At 40.8% G+C, this 16,972-nt stretch overlaps 1 protein-coding gene across 2 annotated transcripts in view; it reads left to right on the top strand.

Annotated features, from left to right (window-relative positions):
• hmga2 (high mobility group AT-hook 2) overlaps window positions 1-16,972 on the top strand; it is a 30,606-nt gene extending 13,634 nt beyond the window's left edge. For both annotated transcript variants that reach the window (XM_067490770.1, XM_067490771.1), the window contains 2 exons: window positions 5,794-5,826; window positions 9,915-16,972. In XM_067490770.1, coding sequence (XP_067346871.1) covers window positions 5,794-5,826; window positions 9,915-9,980 — 99 coding nt within the window. In that variant the 3' untranslated portion in view covers window positions 9,981-16,972. The remainder of the gene's footprint in view (window positions 1-5,793; window positions 5,827-9,914) is intronic.

Below are 16,972 nucleotides of genomic sequence, written 5' to 3' on the forward strand. Positions count from 1 at the left end.
GCTGTTCAATAACAGTGCAAATAAATGCAACCCCAATTCCAGAAAAGATATGTATATGTGTAAACAGATTTGTTGAGGACCCAGACTCTTCTCCCGCGTAGCCATGCTGTTCTGATGGATGCAGTATGTGGTTTAGCGTTGCCTTGCTGAAATATGCAAGGGCTTCCCTGAAAGAGACTTTGTGTGGATGGGAGCATATGTTGTAGTTCTCAGCACTGGTGGAGCCTTTCCAGACGTGTAAGCTGCCCACGCCATAGGCACTAATGCCCCCCCCCCCCCCCCACACACACATCCTCAGAGATGCCGGCTTTTGAACTGTCTGCTTAGTCCACAGGACACAGCGTTCACGGTTTCCAAAAAGAATTTCAAATTTGGATTCATCTGACCACAGAACAGTTTTCCATTTTACCTCAGACCATTTTAAAGGAGCTCTGGCCCAGAGAACAAAGTGCCATTTCGGAAACGTGTTTACATTTGGCCTCTTCTTTGCATGGTAGAGCTTTAACTTACATTTGTGGGTTGCATGGTGAACCGTGTTCAGGCGCAGTGCTGCCTGAGGGGCCCGAAGATCCCTCGCATCCAGTTTTGACCTTTAGCCTTGTCCCTTGTGCACAGAGATTCCTCCTGAATCTTTTGAAGGTATTATATACTGTAGATGGTGGGATCTTCAAATTCTTCCCACTTTTATGTTGAGGAACATAATAATAAATTGTTCCACAATTTTTAGCCAGTTTGTCACAGATTGGCGAACCTCTATCCATCTTTACATTCGACAGGCTCTGCCTCTCTGAATTGCTCCTTTTATACCCAGTCATATTACTGACCTGTTGCCAGTTAACGCAATTAGTTGTCAAATGCTGCATTTGTTTTCTTTCAGCATTTACTGTTCCAGCTTTTTGTTGTCCCTCCTTTAACTTTGTTGAGATGTGTTGCTGCCACCAAATTCTAAATGAGCTAATGTTTTCTGTTTCAACATCTGACATGTTGTTTATGTTGCCAATAAAATATGGGTTGATGAGACATTTAAATAGATATTTTATGTTTCCATATATTCCCAACTTTTTGGGGAGTTGGGGTTGTACACAAACGCACCGTGAACAACAACAAAAGCTTAGTGTACATCTAGACCGGGTGACTAGTTTGCAACAGTTTTTCATGGAATGGTTTATGTTGTAAAGAGTATATACATGTATATGCTGTTGCTTCTTGGAAACTTTTCCATTGTTTCTATTTTCCTGTACTTGACTGGTTTCTCTTTTTGGAGAATGTTGGTGTATTTGGTTGTTTTCTCTGTTTGCAGCACTTATTCGTATGTTGCACCTTGTCTTGTCAAATTGGTCGTGTTCCTAATTAGCCTGTGCTTGCTTTGAGCTGTCAGGGCCACCTGTATGTTGTAATTTAAATTTTAATTTAAAAAAAAATTTGAATTGCGAGTGACTGGATGTACGTGCGCTGCTTTGTTACCTCAAGGTGCAGTTTTATTTTAAATGGAAACTATGAAAAATGTTGCCGCTGGGGAGAATAAGCATATGAAGAAAAGGCTTGTTGATCAGCTCCAGGACTCCCTCAGCAATTCCCCTGGCAGAATTCCTAACTACGACTGCCAATTTCACACTCATTTGTCAGGCACAATTATTTGGAAAAAGTCGCATCAATAGGTCCAAGACCGGGTTTCTGGTGCATTGTGATGAAATGAGCAAACTTGCTCACAAAATCTTAAAATAAACACTTGCAATGCAGCTAAAGAAGGGGAGCACTTACATAAAATACCCCCATTCACAGTTTATATTCCACAGGAAGTTAAATGGCTGCAGTGATTTGCTTGGGCATTTTTTTTTTTTTCTTCCCCCTCTTCTTTTAACAATGCTGTTCTTTCAAATTTGTTAAACAGATATAGACATTTATGGCATTAGAATATTCCTGCTACCACTATTATGAGGCAGGAAGTGAGCTGTACAAGGCATGACAGGTTAATTCATAACATCTGCAAGGCTCCGTTAGGACGAGGCAGAGCTGAGTGCCGTGCATAGAGTTCTTCCTGTTTCAAAGCAGCCACGCATGCACGATGGGAAACAGCCATATGCATTTGCATCAAATAGTTTCAAGGCACCGAGACTGCGGAGCTCAAACGCATAATGTGCGCTAAACAAAACCAAACCGAAAAAAACATGTCCGAATTTGTTAAAAACCTCTTAATGCAAAATTCAGTAAGCAAAGTAAGAAAGGTTCGAACTGTCCAAGCAGACGCGAGTCTTCCGCTTTTTCCTTTGACATAATCTGGGAACAGATTTCACTCCAAAAAGCAGAGGCTCCTAAATGGAGCCGATCCAATTTGTCTGCGCCTTTCTTTCCTTTCAAAGCACCCTCCCAACAAAAGGCTGCTTGTCTGCTAGGAATTTTCCACATTCCTTGCAACGACACACATTTTTCTCCTCTACAAAGGGCCCTTCGGTAAATTCCCCCTAATCGTGGGCTTTACTTCGGCCCTGATGGGTGCAGTTCATAAGTCTTACGGGGCATTGGGCACGAGCTGGGGGTCTAAGACTGGCAAAGTGTAGTGGGGACAAGGTGGACAACTTCCTTTGAGGATTCTAGAAGATCAACTAGAAGTATTAAAGGAGGATCACAAAGAATTTTGCTACTTGCCTCTGACTATAAAATCTCTGGTTTATTTCTATCAGTTCTGTTTTATAGCTTCTATCTGGGATAACTATGGCTAATTAAAAGTCATGGTGTGGTGAATATGTGTCTTTTTAAATTGTTTTCTTCTCTCCGTGCTTTCTGGGGTTAAGTAGTGACTGACTCAACAGAAATCCCCCAGATTTCCATAAAACCTCTACATAACCTTTTGAAAACAGTACCATAAACTTAAAGAGGAAGAGCTGCGTGTTTGAGCAAGTTTATTGTGGAGACACCCAGACAACAACAAGCTGTAATCAGACTCTCCCAGAGAAGACTTGTGAGTGTCTGGGCCTACTAAAGCTTTTGCCAGATTAAATTGAATAAGCTTTGTTGGGGTTTTTTTTTTTTTTTCCTGGCATCAAAGTTAAAGGCGTTTTTCGCTTTACAGTACTCAGTATGAAGAATGTGCTTGTTATTTACTCTAGCTACCCTACTCCTCCCAGAAAAGGGATGTACAGCCTATTTAGCCAGGTATACTGCACAGCTACACTGATCCCCTTTCACCGAAGCGTAATTAATACTTTTATAAGACTGTGACACTTTGATGAGCAGCAAACCTACAAAATGAATACATCTTTCCAGAGGCACCTGCCCATGTTACCCCCACCACGTTCCCTTGACAAGTCGCAACTAAACAACGTGCTTACAATGACAAACACGCGGTTACGAGTTGAAGAGTCATCTCGCACTAGAAGCAAACAGTGGTTACTGGTGAAAGCATCCTTTGTGTTCTCACACCGCGGGTTCATGCTGTTCTGCTCTCAATAGCTGTCCAGCTTAGCAAATCAGTCCACACGAAATGACGGACGTCCGCAGGACCATTTACAGCTTCTTAATTAGAAGTATTTATAACCTGTGGTTTGCCAGAGTGGGAAACTTTAGGGTTTAGGATTTGTATATTCACAGTCCTAGGTCTTCTGGTTCCATTCCTTTTGGAACGGTAGTTGGTCATTTGTTGTGAGTTTAAATACACGTGTTGGGCTTGACAAAAGGGAACTTGAGGTGGCACAACAGTTGGCATTTGTTGAGGCTAGTTTTATGTCAGGTCAGCGTGTGAATCCCCAACAATCGAGTTATTGAAAATAGTTTAAATGTCAAGCATTCCAGGTTTGAACTACCCCCCCCCCACTAAACACAGCACTTCATCTGAAGCAGGTTTCATGACTGGCTTTTCATCTACACTTGTTTGTGGACGGAAGGTTGAAGTTAGTGGGTCAAATTATGTAGGGGGGCTTCAAAGGAGTTCCAAAGGTTAGCAGGTTTGGTAACGGTTAACCAGAGCAAAGAGTAATTAACACTCAGGCTGCAAGAACTGCAGGAACACCTGCATATTATAATGTCAATGCAGTACAACCAGGTACACTTACGTGAACCTGGACCTGAAACATGGATCACGGATGGTTCTTGGGGCCAGTGAGGGGTTATGTAAATTTAAATAAAGCTAATCAAATGCTGAACTTCCTTTTTACTTTTATTCTGTTGTCTCTCTTTCCTCTTATCTGGCAACCTCCCATGATCCATGACCAGCTGGGACCTGTATGTTGTTTGCAAACTTTATTTAAATTTGCAGGTAATTTGATTTCTTTAAAAGCTGCCTGTAAAATGTAAACTTGGTTTGCATCTACCTAATTGTAGCTTGTGTCCTTTTAAAAATGCTGGCAAAGAGACACAAGCATTTAGAATATGCATCTTCCAGGGCAAACAGAAGTGCAAGACAGTCTAAGTAACTAAATAAGAGTTTTCAGAATTTTCACCAGCGAGTCGGTGGGTCCGATGGATTATTTCAGAAATTATAGCTGCAAAACAGTTTGTAGATTATTAGCTACATCAAATTTCCTCTTAAGATATGTAACAATATACATATTGTGGAGCTTATCACAGACTAATTTTCAGGTACAGTATCTCTTCAGTCTCAGTAGAGTCCACAAAGAAAATGTAATAGGCAATGCGTCATAATTTTTAACAGAACAAATAGAAATATTTTCAGTGTCAGATTTGCTGAAGCTCTTGAAAATCTCCATGACTTTCATTTACATTTACATTTCCCTGGGCACATGAAGGATACATCACCTTAGTGCCAGATATTTTGTAGCTGTCATGGCAGAAGCTCTTACTGCTTTTAGATGGCACCACTGGGTCACAATAGTTAAGACGGTGTATGGAATATCAGTTTAGAACATCTAAATGTTTTTTTTTCTGGGGGGGGGGGGGGGGGGGGGGGGGGCAAACATGGCTCTTGCAATGCGAGACAGAGCAGCCCACTGGAAGAGTCGCGAGCCAGTTCATTGTCTGACCTCTGATGGTCTGTCACTGTTCTCACTACTCATCTCTCTCACACACACACACACACACACTCATAGAAATGTTGTAATCGTGTTCAGGATTGGGTAGGGTCAGATGGGCAATGTGTTCAACAGTTAGTCATTTCAAAATATGACTACACCAACAAGCAAGTAGACATTTCATCCACAACTTTACTTACATTACCCTTAGCTGTTTTTGTCTACAGTTATTATCTTCAACATTACAGTTCTGCTAAGTCATCTAACAGGCCACTTCAGGTTAATGAATCCTACTGCTCATTTAGACTTTTTTTCCAAGATAGTGGACCGAATGTATGATATTAGGTAAATTTGTTTTTTTTAGGGTTTTTGAAGCTCGGAAAAAAAAAAAAAAAAAAAAAGCTGTGATTGACACACTGATCATTGTGTGCACAAACTGTGAAGTCAACACAGAGGCTGAACAGTTTATACTTGCACTTGAGGCACTTGACTTGCTGCAGTTTTCATCTAAACAAAACGTGTTTGCTGCTCAGAACACGCAATCTACGTTTCCGCCATAGCAATAGAAGGATATGCAGTAATATGTGCTGTAAACAGTGATCAAGGTGGTGATGAAAACTAGCTGCTGTGTAATTACATCAATACTGCCTGCTTTTTTTTTTTAATTTTTTTGTTTGTATTATCATCCAGACACAGGTCCCTGTGTTCTCGCACAGCGACACAGAACAGGTCTGCAGCCTTTATAATAAATAGCAGACACTTGATTGTCTCTTTTAATATCAGCAAGTAGAAAGAAGTAGCACTAACCCTCCAGTCTGCTCTCTTGCAGCCACAGCAAGTTGTCCAGAAAAAGCCTGCTCAGGTAAGAAATCCCAAGCACTGTGCATGTACACATCTGAACACATGCAGGACGTATGACTTATTGCACTGCATGCTGTTGTATTTCAGCACATTGCTCCAACTGTTCCACTTTTTGTGGAAGGAGACATTTAGGCTACAGTTGCACATTGTACCTGTATTTATCTGCACGCTGGAAGGATAAATACTGTGGCAAAACAATGACTAAATGGCTGATCGGTTCACTCTGACATTCTGAAAATCCACTATAAACAACTGTTTTATGTCTCACTGTTCACATGTAGCAGATAATTAGATGTTGTTTTGTATTGCCGGTGTAAGTGCCCACATCAGAGGAAGAATGAAAACAGAGTGGTAATAAGTGAGTGAAACATGACACAAGACCCCCGCCCCCAGCATTCCCTCACACTCCAGGATCCACCAGCCTCCTCTTTGTGCTGGTGTGGGCCACTTCTTGGTGTGAATGCATAACTTGGCTTGATTTGTGGCTGTGTGGGAACAGTGCTGAGGTGGTTGGGAGGTGCTGTGAGGCCCTGGGAGCTGTAAGCCATAAAAATGTCATTTTGCTCTCCCACTTTGATCGGCTGCTTTATATCAGACCCACCACCACCAGCCTGTGCAAAAACTCAGATCCGTTATATTCCAGTGCTGAGGATGGGGTTACCCTGCTGGAAGCCACAATTGTACACAGGCACGTTGCATGGCTTCCTAATGATGGTTCAGTTGCTGCTTGTTAAGAGAGATTTCATTTTACGTTGTCATTGTTTAATTGTTGCCGTTTATTTTTTCGCTGCACACTGAAGTCAGGGGTGTACGATCCAAAGATGAATAGGGAACAAAAGTTAATATTTCTTTAACAGCATAGTGAACATAAATATTTCAGGTCTTAGTCTAAGGAAGCGACTACTCACTAAGAGGACTCAGCCTTAGGCTTTACCTGTGAATACGTCAGTTTTTGTTAAAAAGGATAAATCCACCTAAAGATCAGAGAGCTTTCAGTTAGAGGAAAGCATTTTGAAACTGGGAATAGTCACTACAACAATTAAAAATGTCCTTATAAAAGAAAGAAACCATTGGTTCACCGAGCAATAACCATAGAAAGCGCAGCCGTTGTGTAAGATGGAAGATCAGTCTAATGAGCAATGTGAGTAAGGGGCAAATAAACGTTTGTGCTTGGTCACAGTGATTTTTTTTTTTTTTTTCTTGTTTTAAAGTGATAGAGCTCAGGAAAAAAGCAAAATTATCGAGGAAATGGAGAGACATGGTGTCCAAAGCTGACCAAAAAGATGGCAAATGGCCAAATAGAAACCCAAAATAATTATAAGTGGATACATAATGAACTCAAAAAGATCACATGACACACAAACATAGACACAAGTGGAAGTCAAGTTACCACTTGTCTTACTCATAAGACCTGTGAGACACTATGAGGACATGGTCCTACTGTATGTTTGCATCTTCAAGCCAAAACATTTGATTGGTAGGTTTGATAAAACAAAACCCTGCACTGGCATTAACATGATGTCATCACCGTCACAGGGCAGCAAATCCAGGTATTTTATAATCTGGTAGAAGCTATAAATCAGATCCATGTGACCAAATTGTCCCACTATGCTCCTTTTCCTGCTGCTGGTCAGTTGGTTTATTTATGCTGAGGCGCCTGCTTTAGAATTATTACTCGCATCGTCACTCTTCTAACAAAATGTGGTGATATCAGCTACAGTATATCTACTGTAACTTTGTTCTGAACACAGAATACAAGTTTAAAAAAATTCAAAGGAATTGTATTGATTTCTAATGGCAAGTTCACATCCCTCAGCACAATAATACGCAGAAACAGTCCTGAGATTGACAGCTGGTCTCACAGTTCAAAGCCGCTGGTAACTGTGGCTACTACCTGAGCGTAATATTATCAGTCTAATCATCAGCCATTTTTCTTCCATGCATCACTCTGAGACCTGCTCAGTCTCTGTTATATTTTAATACCTCCAAAAACGGAAAACAATATTCAAAGCATGACCAAGTGACTGCTTTAACCCAACCACAAATAGAACTTATCCAACAATCATATCTGATTTTAAAAATATTAACCTAAAATATCTGCTACTGTGGGACGATGACTATGGCCTTGGCTTTTTAGGGGAAACCCTAAAAAACCCTATTTAGGGGAAATGAAGGAAAATGAAAATTGAGGAAAACCACTATAGAGCTATAAGTTAACATTTGAGACCCTTGAAAACTCTAGAATCATGCAGCAGAGTTCACCCTTTTTGGGTAGAACAGAGAAGAAAGCTTCACAGTCCAGCCTGCTGAATACACAGCAGTATTTTAAGACGATGAAAAGCAGATTTGCCGACACACCTACACAAGCCTTAAAATTCCTTTTAAGTCAGAGGTCAACTGCTCCATTGTCATCAGAAAGAGATGTCTCCCGATGAGACCACTCAGGAATAAAAAATGTGGTGGAACTAAAATTGAACCTTGGGGAACCCCACAGGATATTTTAAACGGTTTAGAGTATCCATCTTCTGCAGCCATGTTCAAAACTGTTCCAGACAGGCCAATTGCAGTGTTTAGTCATGCATATCATCTTTGTAGAGTGGTGGGGTGGCTGGGTGGTATGATTGATGATGATGAGCTTCTTTTTTGTCTCCCCACACCACCACCACCACCACTACTTTTCTATCTTGTTCTCATTTTCCCTTGTCACACATGGTAGCATTTAGCGGGCCATTCAAGTCTGAAAGTGTGTGAGCACTAATGAATGGAGTCTGAGCTGCAGAACGCAGGCGGACTTCAGCCGTAGACCTCTGCTGAATGGGTGCACCGCCATGACCTGAGAAAGGAAGTGGGCTATGAATTGTTTTGGCCTCCCCCGAATCAAATGTAGCCATGTGAAAAATGAAATTCATTTCACCTGAGGGTGGCGTTATTTTAATTCACCCTTACTAGTTATAGTGGTCACTGTTCACTGAAAACAAAGTGATATTTGTTCTGAGAAAAAAAAAAAAAAACCTATTCCGACTTTTACATAATGAAGCCTAAAGACTTGTGGACTTGGCAAACTTACTGTTTCCAATCATGGCACAGCCCATAATTTAAATTTGAAAAATACAACAATAAAATCAAATCAATAAAACAAAAGAATAAAGAACAATGACCCAGCAAAGCTAAGAGCTAAAGGCTTTTTTTTTTTTTTTTTTTTTAATTGAATTTGACGTTGTTGACCAGGCGTTTGCGTTAAAGGCAAACGTTACAATTTTTCAAAGGATTTCCTGTGGTTCTATTTTTGGGGAGAACATGTTCATTTATACTTTTTAAACAGCTGTCTTACTTATATTGAAATATCTCCACACTTTTAGCTAAACAAAACTCCTCCAGATGAAAACCTCTTGATGATGTCATCTCGAGGCAGAGGAAAGTTTTATGCCAGGCATAGACATGTACCCTCCAAGCTAGAATGATAGGAAGGATGTCGCCCTTTAATGTACACATCTAGTCTAGATTTTTTCCCGTGTGCCTCAAATGAAATGTTCAATTTAATTCTTCTGCAGAGAGTAACTCTTCACAAAAAACTGGTTTCTGAGAATTTACTTTGAATTTTAAACCTTCTCTTCACGACCTGATGCCGTAGTGTTCAGTGAAACTAAACAATCTAAAAGAAGAAAAATACCTATAGATGTATATCACTACAAATACTTTGGGTGGGATAAAAGTAGCAGCAGCAGCTGGTAACTGCTTTATGTACAGAAAGATGGTTCATCCATAATAATGCATCAATAATTCATTGGTTTCATTTAATATCTGCAAAGTGATTAATGCTGTAATGAAGTAAAATATGGCTTTGGTCAGATGGTTCTGCCTCAGCAAGTGAAGTCAAAGTGTCCCCATCATCCACATGAACTTAGTCATTTAGTCTGTGGCCATGTTGCATTTAGCTGCTTCATTAAATCTAGCAACAAGTGGCCTAGAGTTGGTCTAGTTGTGGTCACCCTCATCTCCCAACCAGAAGCCAGTCTGGTGTTAAATAGCTATTCTGTAACTGAGTGGATAGAGTTTAAATGACTGAGGCTGTTGTGTTGGTACTTACAGGAAGAACAAGAACAAGAACAAGAAGAAGAAGAAGAAGAGGCTGGAGAGTCCCCAGAGGAGGACTAAGCTTCCACCCCGTGAAACCTCTACCTCATTCAGCTGTCAGGTCTTTCAAAGGGAAAAGACTGCCTTGACCACTTATTTTTGACTTTTTCTAAACATTCTTTCACCCGGTTTCATGTCATTTTCAGAGATGTTTCTTTTGCATGTCAAATTGTTCATTGCTCATTCAGTTTTTTTAGTCTTTGGGTTCCTTCACACTGATCTGTCACTCAACTGGGAGAACTGTTCTGGACGTGTCTGCAAACATTTTACGTAACACTAATCCGAATGCACCCACATGGGTGACAGAAAAAAGGTTTTAGTCACTTGTACTGCTGCCAGCATGTATTGGCTGAAAATCTAAAAACATGTCTTCAGCCTTGACCAAATAATGGAGACTCCTCAATGAGAATGAACTGAATACAAGCAGACACAGTGTGGCTACAGCCCATATGTTGGGACTTGTGGTTCAGAATGTTCAGAGCATTATTGTCATCTTCAAATGAGTGAGAGCATCACGAGGGAGTGAATCATACTGAATCATAGACACAAATCATCTGCTGCCCCCCCCCCCCCCCCCCCCCCCCCCCCCCCCCTCTCCGACACACACTTTTTCACACAGCCCGTCGCTGATGACTAATTCTGCAGACACACTCAGCACCGCCTGGTGTTGTCTGTCTGTCGGGTTCCTCAGGGCAGTGGTTAATCCATCGCGTTGGCTTAAAGCCACATAGAGATAATTTAAAGTCAGCATATTTCCTGGAAAGAATTAGGACAATGGGAAATGGCTCGTGAATAAATTGGTTTAAAGGAACGGTTCAAGATTGTTGAAGCTGGTGCTAGTGCAACGTATATCAGTACAAATTCGAATTCATTATTTAATGCTCTACTAACATAAAACTAAGGAATAATGTGGGACTGTGTCAGATGAACTTTGTCCCCCATTTCCTCCGGGTGAACCAGAGTAAGATGCAGAGACATGTAAGCAGTGTTATCAGAGTTCACTGAACTGTCATATTCAGGTCCTCACTCACTGGCCACTTTATTAGGGACACCTGTACAATAAAATGCAATCAATGCAGCAGCTCTGGCATGATTTATACTTTTACTGTTAGAATTTCTCCGTTTTGAAGTTGAAACTGTCACAAAGGCGATGACCGTACTCTCTGTTTATCATTGAGGTCACAGTGTGAGGCAGAGTGCATTATATTAAGATGTCGGCCTAATGTTTTGGCCAACCTATTTAAAATGAGTGAGGGGGAAAAACATTAAACTACCTCTTAATATAAAGGACTCCAGTGCTCCACTACCAACTATGACGTAGAATTATCCCCTTTCTGACCTTTTCCACCTAAAAACCTAAAATTTTAAGCTTGTAAAGAAGAGCTCATGGAAGAGCTGCCATAGTGGATTGCATTAGATCGTGCAGGTGGACCTAATAAAGTGGTTTTCTTTGCCAGGGTGGGAGGCAGCTTCTATGTTTGATAGAACCATTCGAAAGCTTCTCAGTGCCGCCGACACGCAACTGGCCTACGCTCCGTATCGTTCCCGAATTCCTCAAACATCTTCGTGAAACAATGGCAGTGAGGTAGGACGAGGAAGAGAAGGCTTGGGACCCACATCGAGTGAACGAAGGCTCGAACCGTTCACGCCCGCGTTCCTTCACCGCTCGCTGAAATAATGATTGTGTTCAATGGGCAGTGCTGTTTTAGAGCATTCATGCACGATGTTGCGTAAAAGCACCTCGATGTTGGATTAACACTGGCTTCAAATATCTGGAATCATTCTTTTAAATCTCGAAAGAGGTCAAGATCAAGACAGTCCAGCGGTGCCTCATAGATACATTTAAAGCTTTAATCTTGATTTAACCCATGATGGTTTTAGTTTTCCTTGGTAGACCAGGACCTCAGAATAATCCCTCTCCCTCCTATTGGCAGGCTTACACATCTTTTATTAGTCTAGAAAAGGACTCTCTTCATATCCTGTTGGTACTCGACGACCAAACGCTTTGACATTTGCATCAGCCTGCTGTTCACCATTTGTTCTGATTTACATGTACATAGCTCCAGTCAGTTTTTTTTTTTTGTTTGTTTGTTTTTTTTTGTGCAACATAGCTTTAAAAATCGTGCTTCCATCCTCGATGTCACACTGCAAAGAAACCCACAGTCTTCGTCTGTCTCGTAAACTCAAACAAAAGCTGCAAAGTACAAAAAAAAAGAAAAAAAGAGAAAAACACATGCACACATTACCTCATGACACACTTGATACCTGGATTTGATAGCAGCGTGACATTGACTCATCTCACGCTGCAGCTCCAGGGAGCCTTATGTTTATGGAAACTTGACGCCAGTGCTTTCTGGTCACTGAAATGGAATATCTATCTCATGATTTCAAACTACCTCTGACTCAGCGCAACCAGCTTGTGTTGCTCAGTACACACAAACCAATGCACAGGAAGGCAGTGTGCATTCAGATATTTGAGAATGTGTTTTACCTTTAATGCTGTACATTCAAAGCGAGGTCATGCCGGTTGTTGTCTCGTCATGGGGGCAATTTTGTCTACAGCTGTTTGGAAAGAAGCAAATGCCAATATGACATCAACAATAAAAGGAAATTCAGCTGTTCTCCCCCCCCCCCCCCCCCCCACTAAAGCTGCCATTTATTTATTTTTTTTTCAATTGTGACAATCTTTGCTCTTGGTTATGAGATACAACACAATAATTAAACTACAACATTTAATTAAAAGTGGGATTTTTCATCAGAACGATTAAATAAGTGGGGGGAAAAAACAAACAAACTGAATTTTCCTTTTTAAATGGAGACATTTAAATATTCCATATGTCTATATTTTAAGGCAAAACTTCAAAGTTTTCAAGTTTATGGTTGTTTCCCCTACAAACTCAAATTACTTTTTGATCTCAGCGATCAAATTTCAAAAGGATAAATTGGAGTAATGACGCATATGTTACTCTTGGCTAAGCAGGGATATAGCCTCATATATTTTAACATGTCGTTATCTTTGTGTGTCTCCGTCAACACAAGTACAACTGGCCCTGACTTACTTGGCATTTTCTTCTTCCAAGAATTCTGGAAAAAGCCTAGATTCCGTTTTATTTTTTTATTCTTAAAGCACAAAAGCAGCTAACCTTTTTAGTACTGTTGTTTCCTTTTTACCTTATGTTAATTTGTATCTAAACATATTTTTCATTATCTGCAAACTGGGACAAACTGTCAACTTGAATTTACAGAAGCTTCAGAAAGCGTTTAGACGCCTGAACTTTTTGCATTTTGCTTAGTTGTTAATGTCTTTTTAAATGGATAAATTTGCCATTCATCAAACTACACCACATGAAACAGAAAAAAACTTTTTTTTAAAAAAAAAAATCTTTGAAAAACCCGAAGTGGAACTGCTCTTGTAAAAGGGTCTCACTTGGAGATTTGGAGAGTTGATCCCCCTCTTCCTTACAGATCCAGATCAGATTGTCTGGGAGGTATTTAAGGTCCATCTTCAGGTCTTTCAACAGATGTTCTGAGGGGTTCAAGTATGGACTTTGTTGGAGCACTTTGAGGACAGTCAGGGACTTGCACTAAAAGCCTGTCCACTGTTGTCTTGGTTGTTGTGTTGGAATCAGGTCATTGTGCTACTGACCGGTGAACATTTGTCAGTCTCAGGTCTCATACACTCTCTAGCAGGTTTCTTCCCCCAGTTCTGACACGTTCTTCTGTCCCTGCTGCTGGGAAGCCCCTATAGCGTGATGCTGCCACCACCGTGCCTCATTGTAGTGCTGGTGTTATCCAGGTGGTGGTCAATGCCTGATGATCACCAGATATAATGCTTGGAATTCTGCCCAGAAAAGACTTCCTGTGTCCTCATGCTCTCAGTCATTTAAATGTCTCTTGGCAAACCCCTAACAGGCTGTGGCTTCTGTGTAACCAAACTACGATAAAGGCCTGATTGATTGAGATGTTTGACGTTCGGAAGTTCTGGGCTGGGTTCCTGCTCACTTTCCCTCTTGTCTGGATACTCACTTTGGTCTTCTGGATGACTCTGAACTTCTTTTACTGGCTCTCCTGGGAACACTCGGAGCTTTAGAAAGGGTTTAACACACTGTCCTGATCTGTGCCTCACCACAAAAGGTCTACGAAGAGTACTTTGGACTTAAGGGGTTGGTTTATGTCCTGACATGAGGTGTGAATCGTGAGACCTTATATACATGTTTTGTTTTGTTTTTTTACCAGGTCCAGTCAGTTAAGTTTGATTGGCAGATTCTAGGCACATCCCAAGTATAAATAAAGCAATGAAATGCACATGAGTGCAATGTGGAGCAACACAACAAGGGCATTTTTAAAGAACTGATGGCAATTTTATCCATTTATAGGTTAATTTGGAATAAAATTAAAAACATGCAAAAAAGTGAAGGGGCTGAATACATTCTGAACTGTACTGATTTACACAATGGTTAAATAAGGATAAAGTGTATGTGTGACACATGATCTAACTTTTTTTTTGTATTTTTTTTTTTGGCTTTGAATAGTTTTTCCTGAGTTATGTACTACCTACACATGTACAGACCTCAAACACCCTGGTAAAAATGGACTAATCAATTGACAAGTACCTACCTCCACTCTTACTCTCAATATGTGTTACATTGACTTATGCTATGATCTATATCAGGACTGCAGGCGCTTCTTATTTAAAGTATTGAACCACATGATTCAACCTTCCAATCTCAGTCTCAATCTACACTTAAGATTGTCACGCTCCAAGTGACGCGCAGGTTTTAAAGCAGATATGTTCTGGATTTTGTATATTACATTCATGAATATGTTTTCTTGTATTTAATTAGTAGATATCACTATACTGTATCGTTATATCGTTAAAGCTGATGTATATGGAACCGCTTTTCTCTTAGTGATAGATTTATACCAGTTTTCACCTCTCACCATAGCAACCTTTGAAAAGTTAGCATGGTATTATGAACTGGGCCAGAGGTAGAGCCTCAGAGGAGCTACGTTGATCCTGTCAATCTGCCTTCAACAGCAACACACTGTATGGAACTGGACTATGAAAGTGCCTTCCAACTCAAATGCTGAATTTTAGCCTCGTATTATTTGAATTTGACCCGTCTTTGCAGTCTGGTGCTCATTCACCCCAACCAGCACTGTGCATCATGACACAATATCTCTGTTACCTTCAATAATGAACATATCCAGACTCTTTGCAGGTAACGCCGCTTCTAATCATCCAGCAATTCCAAACAGAGCGAATCACGAGCTGCGTTTTCAGCGAGCTAGCTTTTGAAACCGATGGGCTTCATGATTTGGTAAACCCTTAAACAGCCAGACGGGCCTCATCATAGTATTATCATGTGATCTGTATCTATGTATCTATCTTTGTTTAAATAGCACCAAGCCCCACGTGAGCCGCAATTCCATAATCGCAGCCAGTGCAAAGGCCCAGTGTGATTGCATGTGATGGATTTTATAAAACTCTAGGGTCCCTCCTTGTTGGCGATGGCCGTATTTGTGTGTCTCTAAAGACCAGAACAACGTAACATCACGTAGAACATTTGGCTTTGCCTGCTTCTTCTGCTACACCGGTTTCCTGTGCGCTGCTGTAGACCAGCACCAGCTACAGTGTCTTAGGGCAGCAAAGCAAATGAGGGCAGGGCTTGCGTGAGTGTGAACACATCGGTTGTTGCAGACAGTGAGTCTTCAGCCCTTAGGAGTCATGCTTCTTCTGGTTGAAGGTGCTGCGAAAGCCTCACAGACCGAGCGCGTGGGAATCCCAGTCCAACCACTTCCTCTTTTTACCTTCTTCCAAAAACACCAACAGTGACTATTAAAGACCAAAAATAACATAAAAGCAAGCTCGAGTGCTGTTCAGTGTTTACGTACTACTTCGGTGGGTGAGTGTGCTCTGCTTTGCAGTCCACCGCATCTTCTAGCCTTAAGTGGCTTTACTACAGGAGTTTTTCTGTGGGGGAGTGACTGTACAGATCTTCAGATAGCTTGGTTATTAGTGGGCCACTTTTAAAGGGAAACGTCTGCATTGACGATGGTTTTCCACTGACATTTTTTTCCGCAAGCTGTGGCCATGGTTCAGTGTCTCACTGTTGGAACTGGGTGCGTGTGTTCAACAGGTGACCCGAGAAAGGTTGGTCCGTTTCAACACAGTTACAGAGCTATGGAGGACCCAGAGGATTTAGCTGAATCGATTTTCAAAAATTGGAAATCACTTCTTTTGTACTGTTCCTAGTTAACAAAAGGAATCTTTGTGTACAATCACTTTAATGGTTTAATCGTAATTCGGAGATGCAATTAGACCACGGTTGATGTAGCCAGATAGAAATCACATGATAATACCAGTTGGTAAAAGGGGTCTAAGTGACATCAAAGTCCCAGGTTTGAGCTTTTGAACTTTTTCCTTCGGTAGTCTCGAGTTCAGCATAGTGCAAAACATCAGCTCATGTTGTCTGGAAGAGAGAGGAGCTGACGTCGCCTTGCTGTCAGGCAGAATGATCATAAAAGCCACTGTTGATGAGCTGTCAGCTCTGGGAGTCTTAATGAAGTTAATATTTTTTTTCTTCATGATATTATGTTCTAGTACAATCTAATACACATACTACCTCCAGAAAAGGCCTACTTTTACCTCGTTATCAAACTTTAATACTGTTTAAAATTCAAGTGTCTGTATTTTTGTGGTAGATGCATTTTGTATTTCTCTGCCTCTCGGTCATTAGGTAAGACTGGAAATTTACCGCTAAAAAATGAATTTTCTTACCTTATGCAATATTATATAGTTAGCTGTGAGGGAAATGGAGAGATTTCCCAGACTCTCCCTCTACCTTTGCACCTTCTGTATCATTTCCGTTGTCGTCTTCTGTATCTAACTTTAATTGCTTTCTCTATACACATAGTATTGCTGTCTTTGATTTCACTACAGATTTTGATTGCTTAGTCTTCATACGTATTCACTGTTTTATTCAGCACAATAAAAAAAAGGATGGCATCCA

Source organism: Channa argus, chromosome 21, assembly GCF_033026475.1.
Source record: "Channa argus isolate prfri chromosome 21, Channa argus male v1.0, whole genome shotgun sequence".
Taxonomy (NCBI): Eukaryota; Metazoa; Chordata; class Actinopteri; order Anabantiformes; family Channidae; genus Channa; species Channa argus.